Raw genomic sequence first — 19,590 nt, forward strand, 5'->3', positions numbered from 1 at the left:
GAGTCTCTTAATGCTAAATATCAGCCGATACCATTCCGATATTTGTGCTTGTATAAATAATCCAACCCCACAGTTTAGATAAAATGAGCTGCTGATTAATCCGTTCAGTAAAAACCCTTTATATATATCTTTTTTTTTTAAATGTCAGTTTCTATAATCAGACATTCTGGACGGATTGGTTTAGTCTTAAAATGTGTTTAATATCTGATAATCCAATCTGACTCCACTCCCTGACCAATCAGCTCCCAGCTCCTTTACAACACTGCAGTCTAATCACTTCCTGTGTGTGTGTGTAAGGTGTGAAGTGGTTCACACTCTGGACTGAGATCTGTTGTTGATCTAATGGTGTGTAATAACTGGTTTAGAGTGGGTGAATGTGCTGGGATTTTTATATGATTTGGGTTTCTATAGTGTATGTGTGTGTGTTAGCATTAGTGTTAGCCTTCACTCGGTTCTGAATGGGTTCTTCAGTGCAGGTTTATAAACGGAGAAAGGCGAGTGAGCGGTTTCCGGTTCTCCCGCTGGTAAAACAGGGCGTTTCAGTGAGAGTTTTATAAAGGGTCAGATATTATGGTCTGTTTTCATGTTCTAATGTAAAATAGCTCCACACTGCAGAACCTCAACTCCTTTATTTACCTTCTGAGAACGTCCGCACTGCTACCACCGTTAATGGTGCCTGGAGGAGACCAGATGGCGCTCTGAACACTGTGGTTTAAACTAAGACTCTGAAAAAAACAAATAACCGAACTATTAAATGTGCCTGTATTGGCCCCAACAAGGTTCATTTAAAGGGCAAGAAAGTACTAACTATAAACCCATTGGATGGCATCTATCAATATGACTACCTCAGCAGCACTACTTTTGCTCCAATTAACGTAAAAGACTCCACTCTGGTGGCTCCAATCCCCAATCAGATGTTAAAGGTTGGCTAAAAGTAGTGACTGCGTTTGGGCATGCCAAAGGCCATAGTGTGAAGGAAGTAGCTGAATCTGCAGGTTTATGGAAGCGTACGGTCATATGGGTCTACCAGCAGTGGCAGAAATCCCAGTCTGCAGGACATCACTTCGCTTCCAGGCAAGAATTGCTTCTAGAGGTCAACGCAGGTCCTTCACCACCAATTTCGAAGCCAGATCCTGATAGTCCCTGTTCATCAGTTTAGTCTTTCAGGCCCAATTCTGGCAAGAATTTCCTGTAGGCTGGGATTTCTGCCACTGCTGGTAGACCTGTATGACCGTATGCTTCCATGCACCTTCAGATTCAGCTACTTCCCTCAGACTGTGGTCTTTAGCATGCCCAAATGCAATCACTCCTTTTTGCCAATCATTAACATCTGTTTTGCGACCCATTTTCCACACATCCAACAAAACACTCACTGCTCTGCACCACCTCTTATATCAAGTATGAGTCCCGCCACACACCTTGCAGGTATTTATAGCCTGATGAGCCTTGTGCAGCTCCATCTACAGGAGCCTGAAGTTACTACCACATTTATTGCTTTGTTTACTTTTATTTATTTGATTATTTTGTACAGTAAATGTTTCACTGTTCAGGGAGGGTCTCTGAGGGTTTTGTCACGGTGATGGGCGGGGCTGCTAGAAGTGGGAGGTAAAACATGATATTATCGGTATTAACGATTATCGGATTTTCCCTTGCCATCAGTGTCCGGAGTCACAGAGAGCACAGTTGGCTCTCTCCGGGTGGGCACATGGTGCTCTCTCCCCTCTCTTTCACAAAATAATTTGAAATAAATAAATACATAAATGTATACCCTGGCCATTGGTACACAGTGCGATTATCAAAACACACAATATGTTTCAGAGGCTTTCTGTTTGTACATCTGCATAGTGAAGAAGGGAATAGCTGGCATACAGATGAGCTGAAATTGACAAGGGAAAGTCAGATACACTTTGGCTACACTACTGACCTCAATGCATGACAACGCCTGTGCAAAAACATTCTGGTAAATACTGAGCGGTACTGTAGGCAAGGAAGTGGGCCTATTTTTGTGATAGAATGGCCTATTGGTTTTGCATTCAGCATGACAAAATGGAAAGTTTCAATAAAGGCAAGACAGCTTGGTAATCTAGGCTCAGTTATACACACAGTTGCACAGGAAGGTCGTAAGTACACTGGGCTGTCACGGTAGAGTTCAGGCAGATCCACTTTAGATAAGCCTAAGCTGAGTATAGGAGTACATTACTTTGGTCTGGTCATCCAAACTGATAAAACGTGAGCCTGACTGACCCAAACAGGAGAATTAAACCTGGAAATAAACAACAGAAAGGTTTGGAATTGTGAAATTCCAGAACCGATGTACAAATTTAAGCCAATTTGTAACGCTGACCCTGTTCTTCCACTGCTCACCAAGGCCAGGCGTCTCCTCAGGTGGATCCGATACTCTCTTCAGAGGCTTTTGCACAAACTTGTGGGGCCTAAAGTCCACATTTGTGTTTTGTGGTTGTGCTTAAAGCAATGGCATAAGAACGTCAGCAACTGTCCGTCCCACTACAATACAACACACGTTCACACGAACTCTTGCTCTTACACTCTTGGTAAATCTGGGAGGGAGAAAAGATGACATGCACTTAAAAGAAGAGTTCAACAAAAAATTTCATTAACCACGATTCATCCCTTACTCCAAATACAGTCTACCAGCCAAAGCATGTTTGACATCAGACGTGTGATACAACTGAAAAGGAAAGGAAAATTACAGAATGTCAATATCATGGTGTGTCAATATTTCAGAATACCAGTACCACAGAATGACAGTATTATGGAGTGTCAAAAAAAGGTAAAGGTGCATGTATTTCTCACTGTACTATATACAGCAAAGTGTGTCCTCTGCATTTAACCTATCTGTGGTCATGAACACACACACACACACACACACACACAGAGCGGTGGGCAGCCAACTCCAGCGCCCAGGGAGCAGTGGCAGCTTGCCGAGCCCGGGTATCGAACCCACAACCTTGTTATTGATAGCCCGGCACTCTAACCGCTGAGCCACCACTGCCCCACATAATATCATCATATCATCATATCATGCTATCATAATATCATAATATCATGATCACAGAATATCATGGAATGTCGATTTCATGGAATATCGATACCATTAAATGTCAGTTTAATGGAGTGTAGATATCATGTAGTGTCGATACTATGGAATGTCGATATCATGGAATATCAATATCAAGGAATGCCAATATCATGGAGTGTCAATGTTATGGAATGTTAATATCACTAAATGAAAATCCAAAAAAAAAAAAAATTCTATATCACAGAATATCAATATCATGGAATCACAATATCACAGAATGTTATTAGGGAATATGACAGAAGACTCACAAAACATAAATATCAATATCACAAAATATCAATATCACAAAATACAAATATGTCAATGTCGTTATCAGGGGATGTTAATATCACAGAACACTAAATAAATGTTTTTATTTAAACAGAACATAAATGTCACAAATACAAATACATGGAACAAAAAAAATCTGTATCAAAAAATGTCAATATCACAAAATAAAAATATAACAAAAAGTCAGTATCACTATACATCAATATGAGGATACTTAATAATCACAGAAGACCCACAGAACATAAACATCTCAAAACATCAATATCACAAAATGTCAAAGTGTCAATGTCACAGAAGAAAAATATCATGGGATGTCAATATCTCTACATGTCAATATAACAGAAAGTCAATAATATAGAATATCAATCATGGACTGTTGATGGGATACACGATCAATAGAATGTCGATATCACAGAATATTAATATTACAGGATATCAATATCAAGACAGCCCCCAAAGATTATTAGGGATGTTTAGGGACATTAAACTGAAAGTTGGAAACTTTGTTGGGGGACTTTTTTTTTTTTTTTTTTTTTAGACTTTATGGGGACTTTTGTTTTATGACGACCTGTAGGAAGCAACTTCCGCTTACAGTGCGCCCTCTCACCCCGGTCCAGCCGGAAGAAGACCGCTCTCAGCTGCGCTGACTAACCGTAAAGATGGACACGCTAATATTGGTAAAAATGATACATATCTGGTGTTGGTTTTCACACAGTGACACAGTGTACAGTATAAAGCTCCAGGAGACGCTAGCTGTTGTGTTACTGGGCCGTATAATATTAATGTTAGCCTAAGTAGCAGCAGAGCTAGCACTAGCTAGCCCTTCCTGTGGTTAGCGCTGGCGCTCGTTGCCCCACTGGATAACAGGCAGTTGAGGTTTCTGATATTAATACAGCTTCATTTTCTGGCCTTTAGTTAATTCGTTTAATATTTTAGAGCTGTTAGGAAATGTCTGTCTGTTCTGACGAGGCAGGAGAGGTTTCTCTAGTCAGCATATGGCTGCAGGCTACTGTAATCACAGGTGATCTATAGCCTATATTATTAGCTATGTTTACCAGGGAGTATTATGATATTCCCTGGTAAAACAGCAACATGTAACTGATTAAATGTACCTGATAAAAATATGATCAGTACACCTGGCTAGCTAGACAGCCACGATGCAGCTATCTATCTAGCCAACTAGCAGTGAAATGAAAGTCTACTGTTGATCAAAACAACAGTCTGGTCCTAAATCTTATATAATTGGTTTAAGATCAGTGGTGTTTTGACCAGTCTTTAAATGTCACGCTGCCTAATTATCAGAACAACCTTTGCCTTTTGATATGCTGATGCATGCAGCTGTTGATTAACCCATAAATCTGCTTACTGATTAACTTACATGATGCTTGTCTTCTGCTGCTGTCGTAGGAGCCCTCGCTGTATACTGTGAAAGCAGTCCTGATTATGGACAATGATGGAGAAAGACTCTATGCCAAGGTAGGATGGATAATAAGCTCCAGTGCAGAGCTCGCAGAGCTCTTTCAGTACCAACAGGCTACCTGCCAAACCCAGCAGGACAAAAAAATGTTCAGGTCAAGTCAAGTGGGGTTTTATTGTCATTTCAACTACATACAGAGTACACAGTGAAACGAAACAACGTTCCTCCAGGACCATGGTGCAACATAGACACAGTGCATACAGAACACAAGTGCAACACAGTACAAGTGCGGACAGACAATACAACACAGTACAGACAGAGGATAATTAATAGTTAGGGGCAGTGTGCAATAAATATTGAGTCCAGTGAGGTAGTAAAGTTATTTGTGCAAATGCTTCCCATTTTGTCTGGGGTAAATGGTTGGAGAGAGAGAGAGAGAGAGAGAGAGAGAGAGAGAGAGAGAGAGCGAGAGCATGGAACACACAGTTCAGTCTCTGGAGTTGAGAGGTCTGATGGCTTGGAGGAAGAAGCTGTTGCAGAGTCTGGTCGTGTTGAACCGGATGCTGCGGTACCTTCTTCCTGATGGCAGGAGGGAGAACAGTCTGTGTGAAGGGTGGGTGGGTGGAGATATCCACAATGCTGGTTGCTTTGCGGATGCAGCGGGCAGTGTAAATGTCCATGACGGAGGGGAGAGAGACTCCGATGATCCTCTCAGCTGTCCTCACAATATGTTGGAGTATGATGGTTTTGGTGGGTTTGGACATAATCTCACATTTGTCATCCATGTATAGGTTTCTCTTAGGCGGTGTTCTGCTTAAAGTTCTCAAATGCTCAAATGTACTTAAGTCTTATTCCTAGCTGTGGATTAGTGTGTCAGGGTGGCGTCTGTGATGAAAGTTTTAGTCCTCTCCTTAGGGCAAGTGAGTTTCTGCTGAGCAGAGTAACACACGTGACCGAGAGTAACCACATACATTTAACCCCGTCTAAATGGAGCGCTTCTAACCAATCAGCATTGTCAGCAAGGTCATTTTACATTTTTGACCCTGTACATAAGCCCATACTTTTTTATTCTCTATATTAATTAACATCCATAATTAACATTAGTTTTGTAGGCCCCAAACGGTAAACCAAATGGTTATGCACGGTATTTTCTGCATGAGGTTTACTAGCTCAAGAAGAGACCCAGGGTTCAAAGGGTTAACAGATGCTCTGTTAGATTTAGTCAGAATGTGATTGTGTTAAAACCTCGTTTTGAGGGCTGATTAAAGTTCAGGTGCTGCTGTTTCAGAGCAGTGTTCTAATCCTTTTAGCTATGTTCATGTACACGTCGCTTCGAGTCAGAATAATAGTTTCTGGATGCTCCGTCTCACCATGTTTAATCTTCTAGAACACGTTATTTAAAGACTTCCCCAATTATTAATAATTTCTTTGCGCTGTGTTTTGTGTATTTGCTCGGCCTGGGCGGTAGAATATGAAGTCAAGAGCTCTAAACCCTGCATGGTTCACTGTAGTCTCTGAGTTTAGAAATTCGCTCAGATCCTACAAATTGGAATTCTAAAATTGTTCACAGATTGATTTCAGTGATAAATTAAAATATTAATTTAAAATATTAAAATATTAAGAGTTTCCCTGACCAAAGCTTTGTTACAGAACATGAAGTGGTTTTGGGTTACTGTTTGTGAAGTAGTAGTAGTAGTAGTGGTGGTGGTTTGTGCTGCACATATGTGCAGATTACATGATCATTTGATTAATTTAGATAAACAGAATTTTTTTCATGTACGTAGCTGCGGATGTTGATACATAAATATGAGAAATGTAGAAAATGGCGCTAGTGTTCCTGGATTATGATTATGGAAGCATAACATTATGTATATCTATAGAGTTGAAAATGCAGGAAAGTGAATACATTTTTTACACAGTAACTCTGCAACGTTTTAAGTATCTGCTCATCTCTCTGCACATCTAAATATAGATTTATTAAATTTATTAAATATAGAAGTTTTTTGCTGATTGTTCATTATCTTGGCCTAAATCTGATTTTCTTACCAAATCTGCTGTTTAATGTTGTTTTGAGGCTGTTCTCACTTCCTTTTCAACATGACCTATATCTGCCAATTTTCTCAATAGTTCACGCTCCTAAACCGTCACCCATACACAAAAGAGCAATGCCTCACATGAGGTTTCGGGTCCATCCTCGTCAGCATCACAGGAGCTATCAAGGAGTTCCAGTGGCTGACAGCTGGGCTTATCGCAGAGAATGTGTTCAAGCTCGCCATAGAAACAAAAATGCACTTATTCGTCCCGGACATTTCTTTGGTGTCCTTAAACTTCGTTTTTAAGCATTTTACCTTCCCGCTGCTGTAGCGCCCTCTTGTGGCCAAGTCTGACTATTTCTTTGAGAGGTCACCCCATATATTTATGATGTCTGTTACCTCGCTACCCCACTGTCCATTTCCCCTTCTCCTCATTTATGTACATTTATGAGGCATGTTGAGTTGGATTGGCGTAAAAGTCAAGCAAGGATATGTGATGTGATTGGATATGCGTCAGATTTCAATACCACATATCAAAGTGGCACTAGGAGCCATAGATAGATAGATATTCGAGACAGATATTACAGCCCAGAATGCATCACTGTAGCATATATTTAATTGGGAATGAATTCCTGAGAAATTGATTAGTCTGGAGTCTTCATGATGGTTATTTACCCCTTTTACTGCCTACAGTTTTATTTGTGTGATGGGTTGTAACATGTCTGATTTGATGTCTCTTCCAGTATTATGATGACACCTACCCAACAGTCAAAGAACAAAAAGCCTTTGAGAAGAACATCTTCAACAAGACGCACAGGACAGACAGTAAGAAAAAAATTATGGATTCGTTCAGTCATTTCTGTGCTGTGTTCTGTTTATACAGTCCTGTGATGGGCTGCTCTTTGTTTTAACAGGTGAAATCGCCCTGCTGGAAGGTCTTACTGTTGTGTACAAGAGCAACATAGATCTGTACTTCTATGTCATTGGCAGCTCACATGAAAATGAGGTAATTCCACAAACCCACAGTTCTTTTACCTATGAATGAATCACATATAAAAATTAACAGTCACCCCCACCCCTTTTTTCCCCCCACAGCTGATGCTCATGTCAGTGCTGAACTGCCTGTTTGACTCCTTGAGTCAAATGTTGAGGTACGGAAGAATTTTCTTACCTTTTTCTTTTTGTATATTCTGTTACAGGAACCATCTAAGTTTACCTTGAGTTGTAATAATATTTCTTTTCTTTCTAGGAAAAATGTGGAAAAGAGGGCCCTACTTGAAAATATGGAGGGCCTCTTCTTAGCTGTCGACGAGATTGTAGATGGAGGGTATGTGTGTTTTCCTCCGCGTCAGACCTAACTCATAGGTCAGACAAGGCAAAGTAATTACGGACTCAAGTAGGAATTAAGTTCCTACTCAAAGTAAAAGAGCGCAGCTAGAATATCTAATTCATTCTATGCTTGTCCTGTTTATTCTATTATTACTCTCATATTGTGTTCAGTAATATGTGACATGTCTCTAAAAATGGATTACTAGTCTTTTAAAGCAGGTTCAGAAAGGGCATTTATTGAGCAAGGCCAGTTGTTGAGCATTTTACCAGTGGAATGACTCTGCATACATACTGTACTGTCAGTAGCCGTGGTGAACACTGTGAAAATCTTTAGAAATACCATTGAAATGTTTAGCACATGCTAGAAATCCACAATACTGCTTTAGTTGAGTGCTGTTGCTTATCTGTGCCTTGTTTCTCTGGCAGGGTCATCCTGGAAAGTGACCCACAGCAGGTGGTCCACAGAGTGGCTCTCAGGGTAACTGTGATATTTTTGCTTTTTCTGTCTAAAACATGCAGTTGAATACATCCTTTCCCTCGCTGCACTGCACTTTCTTTTCTTAGCTTTCTTTGCAAACACCGGCATGCAGCAGTTTGGGCACCCCTGGTCAGAATACCTGTTACTGTGAGTAGCTAAGCACGAAAAAGATGACCTGATTTCCAAAAGGTGTAAAAGTTAAAGGTGGCCCATTTCTTGATTTGCTTCAAGCAAGATTATTTTATTTATTTTTATCTTTTCTTTTTTTCAGTTTAAAAGTTTAAAGGTTCTTAGTCTGTCTTGCTTGGTCACTGCTCTTTCAAGGTTTATCCACAGGTTTAAGGTTTAGGTCAGGGGACTGCGAAGGCAGGGGAGACTTTGTATCAGACACATGCTACATGTTGAACTACACGCATTGTCAGGGAGAGACGGTCAAGAAGCAGCTAAAAGAAAAAGATGTGAGGAGCCAACGCAGAACAAAAAGGCTTTAGTTTTGATCAGGCAAGGGGAGAAGACGTGCTGAGACACTGCTGAGGCGTTTGGACAGCGGAGAGACCTTTTTTTCTTTTCCCCTCTCTCTCTTTCTCTCTGTTTTATATGACAAAGTCACATTGACTTATTTTTGCAGTTTCACAGAAATGGCGCCGATTGTTTTGTCCCATTTGTGATAGATAATCACAGCTGGTTTGCTTAGCAGCAGCGATTGTAGCAACAGTTTGCTAACACTAACCGAGCTAAAGCTAAGTACTTGCCATGACGTTACGCTGCGCTAATGTAATGTTGTGGTATTTGATCGTGCACCATTTGCGAAGGGTTTTAATGGCCATGAAGATGTAAAAAGATGTTTGACAGTGCACCTGCATGAATTTGTGGGGCAGCGCTTCTGCAGGAGCACTGAAGGGGACAGGTGTGTTTGTTTTGCCGTTGAGTTCAAATATCAGCACTCGCAGTCGTTCTCCAGAATCGTATACAGCACCTTTAATTGCGTCCATGCTTGCCTCTACCGGAGAAATGTTCCCTGTGCCTTTCTGCACCCCTTTCAAATTCATTAGTCCACAGGATGTGTTAGAAAATGCGTCAGTCTTGTTTGGATTCTTCTAAAGGCTCTTTCATGAGGGTCATATTTGTGCAGGTGTCGCTGCACAGTAGAACAGTGCACCACCGAGTCCGATCAGTCTTCCTGAAGGTCTCTTTGCAGTCAGAGATGTTGTTTTGACATCCTACCAGTAGTTCTCTGTAAAGCTTGTCTCGGTCTTCCAGACCTCAGTTGACCGCCATGGTTTCTGTGAACTGCCATTTCTTCATTTTTTGGTGTTCCTTTCTACACTCTAAAATTGAACAGTAACGAAGATAATACACTAATCTTGCTGAAAATGTTGAAAAGAATGTTTGATCCAGGGTTGCCCAAACTTTTGCTTGCTACTGTGTATTCTGTATTAGCGCTGTGACATTGTGCTGTGGAGAAATAGAATTATTAAGCACTGCAGCTACTGCCAGCTAGATTTGATTTTAAGTATTCAGTAGCTAAGACAGCATGACGGAAGACAAAAATGAGTAAGAAGCCCCACCAGAAGCTGATGAATTCCACTACTCATCATCTTTGACCTCCTACAGGGCGACGACGTGCCTCTGACAGAACAGACCGTCACTCAGGTGAGAAAAGACTTTGCAGCCTCCACGCTGTCTCACTTTCTCGGCCTGCCTGTCTGTCTGTCTGTCTCTCTCCCTCTCTTTCTCTCCTGGGTAAATTCACTTCAAATGGATTTTTCTCCACAGGATTATAGAAGTTGTTCCAAATTGCAGTACTTTCATATACTTTGATGCTTTCTACCTTCTAACAGAGTAACTTTATATATGTAAAGATAATTGTTTAATTGATATATATATATATATATATATATATATATATATATATATATATATATATATATATATATATACAGTGGGGAGAACAAGTATTTGATACACTGCTGATTTTTCAGGTTTTCCCACTTGCAAAGCATGTAGAAGACTGTAATTTTTATCATAGGTACTCTTCAACTGTGAGTGATGGAATCTAAAACAAAAATCCAGAAAAATACATTGTATGATTTTTAAATAATTAATTTCCATTTTATTGGGGGAAATAAGTATTTGATCATCTATCAACCAGTAAGAATTTTGGCTCTCACAGACATGTTACTTCTTCTTTAAGAAGCCCTCCTGTTCTCCACTCATTACCTGTATTAACTGCACCTGTTTGAACTCGTTACCTGTATAAAAGACACCTGTCCACACACTCAATCAGTCAGACTCCAGCATCTCCACAATGCCCAAGACCAGAGAGCTTTGTAAGGACATCAGGGATAAAATTGTAGACCTGCACAAGGCTGGGATGGGCTACAGGACAATAGGCAAGCAGCTTGGTGAGAAGGCAACAACTGTTGGTGCAATTATTAGAAAATGGAAGAAATGCAAAATAACGGATAATCTCCCTCGGTCTGGGGAGCCATGCAAGATCTCACCTCGTGGAGCATCAATGATCTTGAGGAAGGTGAGGAATGAGCCCAGAATTACACGGCAGGACCTGGTCAATGACCTGAATAGAGCTGGGACCACAGTCTCAAAGAAAACAATCAGTAACACTCTACGCCGTCAAGGATTAAAATCCTGCAGTGCACGCAAGGTGCCCTTCCTCAAGCCAACGCATGTCAAAGCCCGTCTGAAGTTTGCAAATGACCATCTGAATGATCCAGAGGAGGAATGGGAGAAGGTCATGTGGTCTGATGAGACAAAAATAGAACTTTTTGGTTTAAACTCCACTCGTCATGTTTGGAGGAAGAAGAATGATGAGTACAACCCCAAGAACACCATCCCAACCGTGAAGCATGGCGGTGGAAACATCATTCTTTGGGGATGCTTTTCTGCAAAGGGGACAGGACGACTGCACCGTATTGTGGGAAGGATGGATGGGGCCATGTATCGTGAGATTTTGGCCAACAACCTCCTTCCCTCAGTAAGAGCACTGAAGATGGGTCGTGGCTGGGTCTTCCAGCATGATAACGACCCAAAACACACAGCCAGGGCAACTAAAGAGTGGCTCCGTAGGAAACATCTTAAGGTCCTGGAGTGGCCTAGCCAGTCTCCAGACCTGAATCCAATAGAAAATCTTTGGAGGGAGCTTAAAGTCCGTGTGGCCCAGCGACAGCCACGAAACCTGAAGGCTCTGGAGGAGATCTGTATGGAGGAGTGGGCCAAAATCCCTGCTGCAGTGTGTGCAAACCTTGTCAAGAACTACAGGAAACGTCTCATCTCTGTAATTGCAAACAAAGGTTTCTGTACCAAATATTAAGTTTCTTTTTCTGGTGTATCAAATACTTATTTCCCCCAATAAAATGGAAATTAATTATTTAAAAATCATACAATGTATTTTTCTGGATTTTTGTTTTAGATTCCATCACTCACAGTTGAAGAGTACCTATGATAAAAATTACAGTCTTCTACATGCTTTGCAAGTGGGAAAACCTGAAAAATCAGCAGTGTATCAAATACTTGTTCTCCCCACTGTATATATATATATAAAATAATGTTTACACTTTTATATTAGCAGGGAAGTTCATGAAAACAGTGAGTTTGTCTTCATTGTTAGTTTGCAGGTCTATAAAACTAAATTTAAAACTTACATAAGAGTCATTTGGTTGATTCATAATTCGAATATAATGTTCGATGCAATAAGCAATAGATTATTTGACCATCAAAATAATTGTTTGCCGCAGCCCTAATATTCTACATCAATAACTTGGGTAACCTGGGGGTGGATCGATCCGAAAGTGGTGCCACAGGAGGCGGAAGCGTGGCAAGCAAGCCTGAGAACGCTAGGCTAGTGGCTAACTCAAGCTGTTAATGCGTCATTCAATGTGGCTAATGTTACTGTGGTCATTAACAATCCTTTACTGAGTTGTATCTGGGCATTTTAAAGCAGGGGACGCCGTAAAATGTGCCGGTCAGTAACTTTATGGCTCTATTTGGGTAGCGTCCCCTCAGTAAAATGTTCCTCCAAAACCCTGAAGGAGCATGGGAGAGGAAGCGGGTCTGAAAGGCTGCTGGTGTTGCTCTTTAGGTTCATCAGTCCTCAGGACTTGTCTCCAAAATGCCTGGATTTTGGGGTGAGGACATAGGAAAAGATTTCCTTCCTTTGTTCACATGTCTCTGTACAGTAGGACAGTGCACCATCAGTCTACTAGAGTCCTGAATGCTTAATTATATCGAGAGTATCTGTAAATCTGAGGAACGATATTTGATGTCCATGTTAGAAATTCTGCTTTGATAGGCCATCAGGAGGCCTTCTGTGATTTGACGTGAATGTAATGGACGTAGTGTGACTACTGACAGTGCAGGTGGGGTCAGACTGTGTCCCACAGGACGTAGCCTGATGGTGATAAAACGAGCAAATTGCATCAGGAAGTTGATTTTTATTATTATTATTATTATTTTAGGTTTTTTATGGAAACCTATTCGGATTGGTGCACCGAGGCCCGTTAAATCTAAACCGTGCCACTCGCTGATTGACCCTTCTCCCCTCTCTCTTGCTTTCCTCTTGTCTCAGCCCGCTAACGGGTGTTTACCGGTGACAACGAGCCTCTCCGCACGTGTCTCATTTATTAAATCAGTCCGCGGTGGTCTGTTTAACGTGTACTCGGCTGTGCCGTTGGGATCCAGCCTCAGAACCCCCTTCACCCCCTCCTTCTCTCACTCCTCCACCTCCCGCGTCTGCCACATGTAAAGCATGATGGCTAATTATTGGCGGCTGTCTGGCAGCGGCGGCTCCCCGTGGCCGCGGGAGGCGCGAGTGCAGCCTGATTGATGGGCTCATTTAAGAGGCCTGCGACAGACTGCCTGCATCCCTCCCGCGCCTCTGATTAATGCCGCTCCTTGTCCCCCTGCTTTATGGTTCTACTTTACCTCGCCTTTCCTCGAATTAAGATGATTAATTAATTCCTGGATATTTTCCCCGCGCCCGCATTACTCAAGATGGAACTTTTTTTTGTGCGTGTTGACAGTTTCCACTTTCTGCATCTCGGAGTGCGGAGTATGGGTTGGATCGTAACGGGTTTGTGTTTTATAGGAGGTAAAGGAGAGCTCTGCTTAACTGTTTATCGTGATAGTTGTCGTTCAGAGGTGATCGGAAAGGGGTGGCGAGGGTGACTGCATGTGAAGGTTGTTTTAGAGCTCTGCAAGCCCCTCGTCACCGTCTTGATGAATGGCTTGCGTAACGACGCTGTAAATAAAAACAGGGCTTTAATGGCACAAGACGGCACTGACGTGTTAAGATTCAATTAGCACTTTTAGCTTTGGGCCACGGAAGATGATTTTTGAGGGATGCATCTCTGTAGGTACCTGGGTTTATTAATGAGAGTGTAGGGCACAGCACCCTTGTCAGATAAACAACCTGATTCTGACAATTAGTACTGATGAAATGTAACTGCCTTAACCATTTGGCTTATGTAAATTCTGCTAAGCGAGTGCATCATAATTAGCTGTTTACTATTTCTCGTATATTCAGCACCCAAAAAGTGTTTGCGTTGATATTACTTTAATGTAATTAGGGATGGGCGATGTACAGCCATGTGAAGAAGGAATGATGGCATCCCATGAAAACCTTTCACTTGGTTAACATATTTAAACATCGGGACATTTGATCTTTATTTGTACAATATTGAGAGATGTCTTCTTAAATTATGTGTAAAATGTAATTAATAGAAATGCAATTTTCCTGTGAGGAAAACCTTTGAACACCCCCACATTTTATCACTACTTAAAATCTGCAAAATTAGAACCAGGTGCAGCACGTCAGCTGCAGAAGATCAGAACGTGGTTAGAGAGGATCTGGGGACGTCAGTCTTATTTAAAGCTCAGACATTTAGTTAAATTTGCTCTTGATGGTTGAAGTGAGTGGTGAAGATCACCATGGCCAGATCCAAAGAGCTCTCTGAGGCCCTCAGAAAGAAGGTTGTAGATGCAGATGGTTTTAAAAGATCTCAGAACGATCAGAAATCAGCCGCTCCACTGTCCACTAAATCGTTTACACGTGCAGAACATTTAAAACAACTGCCAGCATGGCCAGATCAGGCCGTCCTAGCAAGGTTAGCTCAAGAGCAGAGAGCAAGATGCTTAAAGAAGTTTCCAACAGTCTTAAAATGTCATCACGGGACCTACAGAGAGCTGTTTGGAGCCACAGTTGTTAAAGTGCAGCCATCTATCATCTGAAAGAGACTAGACAAGTTACATTTTCAAGGGAGGTGTGCAAGGAGGAAACCCCTGCTGTCAAAAGACAAGAATTCTGCATGGAGGTTGCTGGACCGGCTTCGATACAACAGCTAACAGACACCTGTGCTGACCAACGTCACTCTAGACACTTCCTGATGGCACTTCCTCATTTCTGGAAATGCCATGAGTCCACCCCTGAGAGAGCAAGGCCAATTGTGCTCTGTCAAACTCTGGCTACCGGTGGCAAGCAGCAAAGGCAAAGGGGGGTACCTGCTATAATGACATAGGGTGTCCTAACACCCTCAAAAGGGGAAAATACCAGTGATTAGGGCATAGAATATCTTAATCACTGGTATTTTCCCCTTTTGAGTAAGTTAGGACACCACATATATGATCATCTTAGGGTGTCCTAACTCCCCCAACAGGGGGAAATACCAGTGATTAGGGCAGAGGTGAATTGTTTTTGCAGAGGTAATATAACTACATCACTTTTATCTATATATAATGTTTAAAATATCATATTTCTTCATAAAGAACTAAATATTTAATAGGGTGTCCTAATTTCACTTGCATAACTACATGACTGTAGCATAACTATCTGATGAGGCAAAAAAGAAGCAGTACTGCTATTCATGTCAGACTTTTTCACACTGCGCTAAATACAAATAAACAGGACTAATTTCTGACTGTCTTTTGCACAGTTGCATGTTATACCTCATATTTGGACCGTATCCTCATCCTTCTCCCACATTGCACATTAAAACTGTACACTATTTATTCTCGTTCTCTTTTTTCGGTTTATATTTTGATATATGTTGTTCTACCTTGTTATTAATAATCAAATCATTTAATTTGTATGACATATCCAGTTGTCGCTTGTCTGTAAGTTCTGACCATGTCCACCATATACTCAGAGAACTGTGTTGTGATGTTATTTAGCATGAGTGGCATGTCCCCCAGGAAAAGGGGTGTGGTCACCATGACCCAGTAGGCAGCAAGGTGCAGAGACGAGCCATTCGCAGGGTTCAAGTGACTCGAAATGACCTTTATTTACGTCAGTTCTCCCCAACCAACACCCAAAGAAATGTTAGGAGACGTAAATAAAGGATAAAGTGGGGCTCTGTTAGTCTCAACACACGGCGAAGGCTGAGATGGCCTTTCTCTGCACCACCTGAGGCTCAGTATACTGACTGGCCCGAGGTGCATGGCTTCAAGGCGTGGGGCCCACGGCTCCCTAAGCCCCCAGCACTACCACCACCACACCGCTACACATACTAACGATGAATATTGTCATATTTCTCACTGATATATCGTCTCGGTCATGCCCAGTCTCTGTGGGGGGTCCTTCATTTTCAATGGAAGTCAATGTAAAGAGTTTTATTCCATGTTATTTCTGAGCATTTCTATTGGTCCGTTCTTCATGAAATTTGGACACATTGTTAAGGATCAGCTAGAGTGTATGAAAGCCCTAATTTCAGTCTTTTCCTGTCTCTCTGTGTCCAGGTGCTGCAGTCAGCAAAAGAGCAGATCAAGTGGTCTTTACTCCGATAGGACGCCGCCGTCCACCTCGAGGAGAACCAAGGCGCATGTATCCCCACCTCCTCGCGTCACTCATGCCTCTTAACGATTTTTTTTGTTCACACTTTATAGAGTTTTCTCTGTGCTGTGAAGTTATAGGTCCTGAGGCTTCTCACGTTTCTGTGACCTTAAGATAAGATGGACACAGCTCAGCCCACCTGGGGTCCTGAAGCAATCAACTCGAATTTTCACTGAATTGGACTGTCTTTGTCTTTTTGTTCATTCATTCTGTAAAGTACATCAACCCCAAACTGCATACTGTGTGTGAACACTGGATATGAGCAAGGAGCCATTGTTATGAGCCAGTTCCTTATTTTTTTTTTCCTCCACTAATCCAGGAATAGAAAGCTGGGTGGTGGTGGTTGTTTTTTTTTCCCTTTTCTTTTTTGGGTGGACTTGCCCTTTAAGGAAAAGTACCAGGGACTTTCTGATTATTCCATTCCGGTTGGCCTTGAGTGTGTGTTTGTGTGAGATAGATATCCGCGCTGTACACCAAACGTTGTGTGAATAGAGAATGTGATTCATGTACATTCCAGTGGTCCGGCCTCCCCGCTCTCTTATCCCAGATCTGTGCTATGATTTAAATAAAACCGACTGTTTCCTTTGCCTTTGTTTTTTTTTTGTTGTTTTTTATTTGCCCTGAATATAATTCTCTACCTTTTCTCTGTTTTACTGGAATCACTTTATTTGAATCTAAATTAACTGTTTTGCTTCTTTCTGTCCTCATTAGCAGATGCCTCCCAGATGGAGAGAAAAAAAAAAATCAGGCAGGGACTCTCAAGCAAGTTAAGAGCTCCATCTTCTGGCACAAAGTTGAAAGCGCAGCATTAAAGCTGAAGGTATTTGAAATGTATTAAGCAACATTTCTGTTAGTTTAATATTATGCATCTATGCACATACACTCCCCTTAGCATGAAGAAATGGTTTTTGAAGGTTTCTAATGAAACTGAATGGGGGCTTTTCTCTTGGGACATCAGCGAAGGTCAGGACTAAACTGGATTAGACTGCAAATCAGTCTGTCAAGAGCTTACAAACTGGTCTGTTGATTTGGGCTGTTTAGTCTATATATTCATACTACATCACAAGTGCCTTATTAAGAATGAATTCAAACACTACTAATACACTTTTTTTTAACAATAAAATGTGACGGGGTGGTAAATTTCACCCAAAAATATCTGCAATTCTTCATGTGGTCAAGTTCCTGACCTAGAAAATTTTTTACACAATTTATGGATTAAGAAAACCTTGTTTTGGTGATATTTGCGATGCAAATATCATGCAGCTCCAAACGTTTGTCATCAGCCCTTCTGATGAATGCGTTCAGCTCCATGTGCTGACACAGATGTGCTAATGCACACACAGCTTGTCTAGTCCCTGTAGAGTATTGCCATCAGAATAGGACTCTCTGGAGCAGGTAAACATGAGCCTATTGGCAACATGCCTAATGGCAGGTGTGGGCTAGAGGGGTGTAAAGCACCCCAGCATTGAACTGTGGAGCAGTGGAAGAACTGTGTTCTCTGGAATGATGGTGCTTCAGCCATTACTTTTGGAATGAGGTGGGGTGGTGATCATTGTTCTCGTCACAGAATGCAATCACGTCGACAGTAGATAGTTACACCCATGTAGATATATTAGATGTTGAGGACGACCCTTAATTGAGGTTATTTGCTCTCAGGTTAATAATAATAATAATAATAATAATAATAATAAAATGCAGCATGGAGAGTGGAGAGTACAACACACACGCACCCTCCCGTTTTCATGTAAATGAGACCATCCCCTAGAGAAATGAGATGGAGTAGAAGGTGCTAGAATGATGTATTCTGGGGGAAGTACAGGCGACATAAGCGCACTCTCGCTGATGTACTCATGCAGTGGGCTTGACCCAGTTAATGGCCTGGCCTTGAGCGTCTTCAGGCCAAGAATTGAAACAATATAGTCACTCTGTATAGATCAGATCAGCATAGCATTCACTGCTATATCAAAATTCAGCATGTCTAAGGCACAAACCCAGTTACTTTGATACTGACGAGTATACTGAGTATATATGAGCATGCTTGCCATCATACAGTGCTCAGTACCTCCCAACAGTCATTATGCCACTATGGCACCGGAACTGCGAGCCATGCTGCTTTGTCATCGGCGGTCGGACTCAGAGAGGGCACAATAGGCCAGAACAGGTGTCTAGCTGGTGTTAGCTGGTGCTGTGGAGCATGTTGGCTGCCCAGCAAACCATATAGGAGGAGGTGCGTTAGGTCCTTACCCTTCTAGTGTCTAGTCACAGACAGGTGGGTTAATTGGCAGTACTAAATTGGGAGAAACCTACTTAAGTGCTTCACAGAAGAACAACTGGAGAACCGGCGACATGATCATGGGCGCCCAGGGCTCATGGAAGCCATCCCTGGAGGCCCCTCACAACTTAAAGGACTTAAAAAATCTGCTGCTAGTGTCTTGATCCCAAATACCACAGGACACCTTCAGGGGTCTTGTGCAGTCCATGTCTCGATGGGTTAGGCGAGAGGGGGACCTACACAACATTAGGCAGGTGGTGAATAATGTTAGGGCTGATGAACTGAGAACACACCTGACTCACCACACAAGGAACACAGTCAGTTAGTTTATGGGCTAAATCAGAGAATCTAGGTGAGCGAAGGCCCTGGTATTAGGAACCCCTTGGTTTACAGCTTGTTCAGACAGGACCGCAGTACATTCTTACCCACAGTGCACTCCTCTGGCAGCATGTCAGTGTGCCACTTTTATATCCATTCCTTCGCAGCTCGGCCTGTAATAATAACTTGGCCTGCACAGAACAGTAGCACGGAAAGTAGTCTTGGTGGTGGTGGTGGTGGCTGCTGCTGCTGTCCTGAGGCATGTAGAGGGTTTTTAAAGATGTGGTTCTTGCTGGAGCTCAGCCTTAATCACCGGCATGATGGAGCCTTCAGCACGTACTTCCCCTCGCTGATTCAGAGAAGCTCTATCAACAGCGGAGTTAATGTGAGCCAAACACGCCGTATGGGAGGGCAGTAAAGTAAGAGCCCGGCAGCTCATGAATCACCTACTAATGATGGAACTGCTTCACTGAAGGAGTGAGGTGGAGGCTCTTGCCTTCATCTCAAGCACGATGAAGCCTTCAGCAGCC

General features: G+C 42.1%; 1 protein-coding gene across 1 annotated transcript; it reads left to right on the plus strand.

Annotated features, from left to right (window-relative positions):
• The first annotated feature begins 3,969 nt into the window (after positions 1–3,969).
• copz1 (COPI coat complex subunit zeta 1) lies at positions 3,970–17,057 on the plus strand. The gene is made up of 9 exons (XM_072696376.1): positions 3,970–4,047; positions 4,778–4,846; positions 7,564–7,645; positions 7,735–7,826; positions 7,916–7,971; positions 8,070–8,147; positions 8,576–8,627; positions 10,242–10,280; positions 16,377–17,057. Exons 1-9 carry the CDS (start codon positions 4,030–4,032, stop codon positions 16,422–16,424), a joined length of 534 nt encoding a protein of 177 aa, XP_072552477.1. The 5' UTR covers positions 3,970–4,029; the 3' UTR covers positions 16,425–17,057.
• Positions 17,058–19,590: the final 2,533 nt, after the last annotated feature.

The sequence above is a fragment of the Salminus brasiliensis genome, chromosome 14 (assembly GCF_030463535.1).
Source record: "Salminus brasiliensis chromosome 14, fSalBra1.hap2, whole genome shotgun sequence".
Lineage (NCBI taxonomy): Eukaryota > Metazoa > Chordata > Actinopteri > Characiformes > Bryconidae > Salminus > Salminus brasiliensis.

Bases quoted from the DNA above. Each gene is read 5' to 3' on its own strand.
- copz1 (XM_072696376.1), top strand. The intron at 7,646-7,734 runs GTAAGAAAAAAA...TTGTTTTAACAG, and splicing joins CAAGACGCACAGGACAGACA to GTGAAATCGCCCTGCTGGAA. The intron at 10,281-16,376 runs GTGAGAAAAGAC...CTCTGTGTCCAG, and splicing joins CAGAACAGACCGTCACTCAG to GTGCTGCAGTCAGCAAAAGA.